Source organism: Zingiber officinale, chromosome 10B (assembly GCF_018446385.1).
Source record: "Zingiber officinale cultivar Zhangliang chromosome 10B, Zo_v1.1, whole genome shotgun sequence".
NCBI classification, from domain to species: domain Eukaryota; kingdom Viridiplantae; phylum Streptophyta; class Magnoliopsida; order Zingiberales; family Zingiberaceae; genus Zingiber; species Zingiber officinale.
The window spans coordinates 67,827,206-67,833,202 of record NC_056005.1 but is presented as its reverse complement, the minus strand read 5'-3'; the positions used below and the strand labels follow the sequence as shown (position 1 = coordinate 67,833,202).

The following is a 5,997-nucleotide window of genomic DNA, read 5'->3' as shown; positions in this document are numbered from 1 at the left end:
TTTTCTCCTCAGATTCAACGTTATTTGATCGGTTTAATTATTATTATTTTTAATTATAGCAACTCTAACTGTTATAAATTATAATTTTAATTAATTTTTGATAAATTTTAATTGAATTATTAAAAAATATTTTAATATAACTATATTAAAATAATTTATTTTATATTATAGTATATTTAGGAGTTGGAATAAGGATATTTTTAAATAAAATAGGCGAGAGTTTAATATTTTCGAAATAAAGAAATTTTATTCTAATTTTTCCCCAATATAATTTTTATTATTGGTAAGAAATAAAAATAATATTAAATATCTTCTCAAATTTAAAAATTTAAAAAATAAACAGTAGAAAGTAATATAACCTTTGCCGATAAATAAATAAGAAAATAGTAATTTTTCACAACATGAACCACTCACCGCAAGTAACCGATGCTCTATTATTTCCACGATGATTCTTCTTCCTCCTCCTCCTCTTCTTCTTCTTCTTTCCTTGTCGATTTGACCATTCAAAATAATTGGAAAAGCAGCGGAAGCTTCTCCATGCTTATCTTCTTCCGCATCCATGGCGGCGGCAGCTCCTCCATTGCTAACCTCTAAAACCCTCCTCCCCCTTCTCTGATGCATTCCCGCTAGGAGATTCTTATTCTGAGGGATTTCGCGCAAAAATCTCTCACCTTTGCTCATCCTAAACGTTCAGAGATTTTTCTTTTTACTTACTGCTAGTTTTCCCGCTAGGGAGGTAAACTTCTCTGCGCCGAAAAGGAAAAGGCATCGCCTTTTGGCGATGAGCTCGACTCCTGCTGGTGCCCCGTCTTCCGAGGCCTCCTCGACGCCGCGGAGAAGCTTCTCTAGTCTGCGCGGTTTCCGGTGGCGGATCCATCTTGGGGTGCTGCCCACCTCGCCGACGGCCTCGATCGATGATCTCCGACGCGTCACTGCTGATACCCGCAGGAGGTGAGATGGTGTATAGAAAAAATTGCGATTTTCTTGCTTGTTTTTCTATGAAAGTTAGTTGTGATTTCCTTCCCTTTCTTATCGATCTCTCCTTTCTATTTTTCTCGTGTTTTTTTTCTTTATCCTCAGGTATGCAACTCTAAGGCGTCGACTGCTTCTTGATCATCATCCTCCCAAAGAGGGGGATGCATCCCGTGATCTTACTATTGATAATCCTTTATCACAGAATCCAGGTATAGTCAACTTTTAATCTGTGCTTTCTGGGATCTTCTTTCATGTGTCTACAAATCTTAATTGGCAGAGTCGAGTTGGTTGTTCCCTGTTAATACACGTTAATCGTGTAACTGAAATTAGAATTTCCAACTTGTTCTCTGATATTTTGTTATCTTTACATGTTCCACTAGCTTCTCTAGTGCCTTAGGTAAATTAGCAACAGAAAGACCCACTAAATTGACTCATGACGACGTGAAGCATTTGCTATCTTGTTAAGTATGTAAACTGGACTATCAAATGAATTTCTTAATAAAAATTATTCAGTAAATATGAAATCATGAAAATTTTCAATATGCTCAGACAAGTGTAACTCATTTGTTGAAATTCTCATGCAATCATCTCGTCAACCTTGTTGCTGCAAAACAATTAGAAGTAATACTTATGGCCGATTGTGTCTGCAGAGAGTATTTGGGGTCGCTTCTTCAAAAATGCCGAGTTAGAGAAAACCGTAGAACAAGATTTGTCTAGATTGTATCCTGAACTTGATGACTACTTTCACACACCATTGTTCCAGGCCATGCTAAGAAGAATATTGTTATTATGGTGTCTCCAGCATCCAGAGTATGGCTATCAACAAGGCAAGCTTGCTTACTTTATGAAATTTATAACTAATATTGAAAATCTTTAACTAATCACTGCTTCATGACTGTGCTGACCATATTGTCAAGGGATTGATTTAAGCAAAAACATGATGGTCTACTCCCAGTGGAACTCTTTTTTCTTTTTTATATGGATTTGGAATGAAAAAAACTCTTTTCCTTGCTTTCTTATCAAGGCATTGACACCATCATTATGTTCCAGGAATGCATGAACTGTTGGCTCCTCTATTATATGTGCTTCATGTTGATATCAATTGCCTCTTTCAACTGCAAAAGCTCCATAAAGATTGCCTCAATGAAGAATTTGATAGAATCTCTTTCTCTAAAAATGATCTCTTTGATTATGGAGCTAGAAATGTCAGAAATTGGGAATCTGGGATTGAAGCAACTAATGGTCTTGATGGGATGAGCAATGACCATGTCACCAATGAGCTTGATCCAGAAACAAGAGATGTACTTCTGTTATGTGATCCTTATGGAGCAGAAGGTGAGTTGGGTGTTATTGTATCAAAACGCTTCATGGAACATGATGCTTATTGCATGTTCGAGAACCTAATGGATGGAGCTCTAGGTGTGGTTGGGTTGGCAAGTTTCTACTCTCCAGTTGTTGGATCTAGCACAAACATGCCTCCTGTAGTTGAAGCCTCATCAGCATTATATCATTTGCTATCCATTGTGGATTCTTCTCTTCATAGCCACCTTGTTGAGCTTGGGGTTGAACCTCAGTACTTTGCCCTCCGATGGTTGCGGGTTCTATTTGGCCGGGAGTTTTGCCTTGATGACCTCTTGATAATCTGGGATGAAGTATTTTCTTTTTCAAATAGTAGATTCATAGGTGATGATGCGGAATACAACTTCAAGGTTTTATGTTCCCCTAGAGGAGCGCTTATTACAGCTTTGGCAGTCTCAATGCTTCTCTATTTAAGATCTTCCCTTTTAGCTACTGAAACTGCGACCACCTGTCTACAAAGATTACTGTCTTTTCCGCAAAATCCAGATATGAGGAAACTCATCGAAAAAGCTAAATCCTTGCTGGCTCTTCCTCTTGAATCAAATATATTTTCCTCTCTATCTGAAAGAGGTTTAAAAAAGAATAACCTTGCTGTCAGAAGGTTCAGTCTTCCATCTGGTTCAGCTTTGCCTATGACTTTGCCAAATGTAGTACCTGATAGTTATTGGGAAAAGAAATGGCTAGTGCTGCATAAGGATGAAGAACCCAAGATGCAAAATTGTGATTCTAGTTCAAGCGTAATGACGAAGATATTGACTGAGAAATTAAGTTTATCTAGGACAAAATCAGAGCCACTTAAACCAGAAATTGATCGTGCTCAATCTCCAGTTAGTCGACTGATTTTTAATGAAACATCTGCTGGTATTGAAACTGTACAAGGTTCATATCAGGTTGATGAGTCGCCTATGATCCTAAATGTGAATGCTACAAACGATTCTCCCGTGGAACTGGAAGATGAGAGTACCTATAATTGTTCTGCTGATGAAAATATTCTGAGTGATGATGACACTTCAGTGTTACCAATATCCACATATCCTCTTGATCATGAAAATGAATTGGAGAAAAGCAATTCAACTACAAGCTTGTTAATTGATGGTGACAATGAAGATACAATCAATTTGGAGGAGCACAGTGGTCAAAACATCAAAAGTCAGTTCACTCAAAAGGCTGAAACCACTTCTGCTGTTGATGGTTCAACAGAAGAGAAATCACTTGCAGCTCCAAATGCCTGGAGACCACTTGCAGGTAAATTACAATGGTTATGGACGTTCAGCAGAGTCTCTGATAAAGAAAATCAAGGGTCACATCCACCCTGTACCATGGGAGATGTCAAACAGAATAACCTTGATAATGAAATTACTGATGAGACCGACTACTTTGGAATTAACAAGAGGATTGAAAGAGACACAAAAGTGATGGATGCTTTAAAAAATCTCGGACAGTCTATGCTCGACAATATTCAGGTAACAAATGTTTTGGGGTCATATTGAAGAAAGAAAAATAGTCTTCAATCAGTTTAGTTGTAATATCAAACATAATCTTTCGATCTTTAAAATTATTCTAAAGATCTTTTTATGCACCAGGCAAGTTAAGGATATTACTAAAAACATGTTTTCCAGATTAGTTTTGAAACTAATTACTATTGAAAATGAAGAGTTACAAGATTACAGTAGGATCCCAGCTTACTGAAGGCATTGAAATACCAAAAAATTTCTTATTTTAGATTTTTTACAATCTTTGTTTTTATGAGTATTTTACTGTTATTATAATCTTTCCTTTTTCCTTCCCTTCCCTTATAGGTGATCGAGTCAGTCTTCCAACAAGAAAAGGTTAAATTTGACACATTCGAGAACTTGTCAAGCAACATTCTTGGCAGTAAAGGCCAGACTACAGCTGTATCAGCTCTAAAGGAACTCCGAAAGATTAGTAACTTGCTACAAGAGATGTAAGATGAAATGAATAGAACATTTATACATTAGTAGGTACATTCTTTTTAGGGATTTGATAGCAAAGCCTCCTTTTGGCCATTCCACTTCGTGGAAGTAAACATCAGCAAACTTAGACAAGAACAAGAAGTTTTAGATGAACCATCCTCTAGTTCTTTTACTTTAAAAGGTAACTGGGAGCTATCCAGTATCTGTTGATTGTTTCTCTGTCAGGCTTGGGATTTGAATTAATAATACTTCCTGGGCAGTATATTCCTTGTGATTTATTTTCCCAGGTGTTTATTTACTTTCACTTTGTCATAGTAATAATTAGGAATCCAAATTCTAATTATTTCTCTTTTCCTATAGAAATGGCTGTGAAATAGTAACTTACAAAATTTAATTTGAACTTATGATTGTGTGCCAGTTACAGAAGTTTACAAAGTTTAGCAATCATCATCGAATTATATCTGACCATGTTATATATCTTAAGCTATCTGCATTGTAAATTTTTGTTAGATTTTATTAGAATTTATCTTTGGCTACAAAGTATCTCTGGACTTGCAACTCATTTTTGTTCATATAATGCCTTGTAATCTTAAAGGATGTTGAAACACCAGAAACAGGTGGTGTTTTTGATAACAGTGGGTAGAAGAGCTCCATGAATAATTACCCGTATGAGAACAACTCAACCAAACCAAAGTAGAATGTTTCTGCTGAAATTGCCTGATATAAATACATCTGTAGAGTTAGGGTGCAACATGTCCATACAAGTGTAGGTCACTCGCACCCTGATTCAACATTCATGATGCCTATTGGTCAAGTGTGTTATTTTACGACATTCATATTAGAGATACGCACATATGTTAACTACTCGAGTCCTGACTTGAGTGACATTGTCATATTTGGTGTAGGGGCTTCTCCATGTGATGAGCTCATTGTTTTGTCAGTGGCTGGGCATGATTAGTCCTCACAATTTATCAATAATTGTTCTTCAAAATAAGATTATTTTCATTGTTACTCTGTCGACTACTAAAGTTATGTCTGCTTTCCTAGGACCAAATCTTGGTACCGATCTATGATGATCAAAGTATGTTGACTAAAAGTCAATGCTAACACAAGTAAGCCCTTCTTTGATCAATGTGTCAAAGTCCACAAATGACCCGAGTGTTTAGTCAATAGGAGGCCTATACGAGCAGTGTTGAGTCCCACACCCTACGCGACATCTGCGGGCTTATTTTGTGTGTATGTAACCTCTTGTATGTGTTTGAGAGTTGCCCCACCTTTTCAATTTCATATGAATCATCATTTCTGTTTATTTAAGTTAATGCATGCTTAAGTATTTGGAATTTTAGACAAGCTTGAATTCAAGCTTATGCCATCATTTGACATAAACAGATCTAAGATCAAATTGATTATTATTATTATTATTTTAGTAACTTATTTTTTTTTATTTAAGAAAATTATTGATTATCATAAAATAGTGGATGTGAACCTAAAGAAAGTCTCATTAACTCACAATGAATTGAAGAAACAAGGAAATCCTAAATCAATAAGATAGATGAAAGGAATTTTGACCCAATGTTTAAGAAATCATGAACCTTTGTATAAGAGATGGAAGACGTCACAATCTTGGGATTGAGATTGATAAGTCCTTGAATGTCACAAGGGGATGTTTTGATACGTTCTAGTTTAATGAAAAACTAACGAGTGAGAGTCTTATTATGCTTTAGATTGA

The 5,997-nt window shown here is 36.0% G+C and overlaps 1 protein-coding gene across 1 annotated transcript; it reads left to right on the top strand.

Moving 5' to 3' along the window:
- Positions 1-421: 421 nt before the first annotated feature.
- On the top strand, positions 422-4,566 carry LOC122029366. The gene is made up of 5 exons (XM_042588315.1): positions 422-951; positions 1,081-1,184; positions 1,626-1,802; positions 2,026-3,797; positions 4,134-4,566. The coding sequence occupies exons 1-5, from the start codon at positions 782-784 to the stop codon at positions 4,281-4,283; spliced, it is 2,373 nt and encodes a 790-aa protein (XP_042444249.1). The 5' UTR covers positions 422-781; the 3' UTR covers positions 4,284-4,566.
- The last annotated feature ends 1,431 nt before the right edge of the window (positions 4,567-5,997 follow it).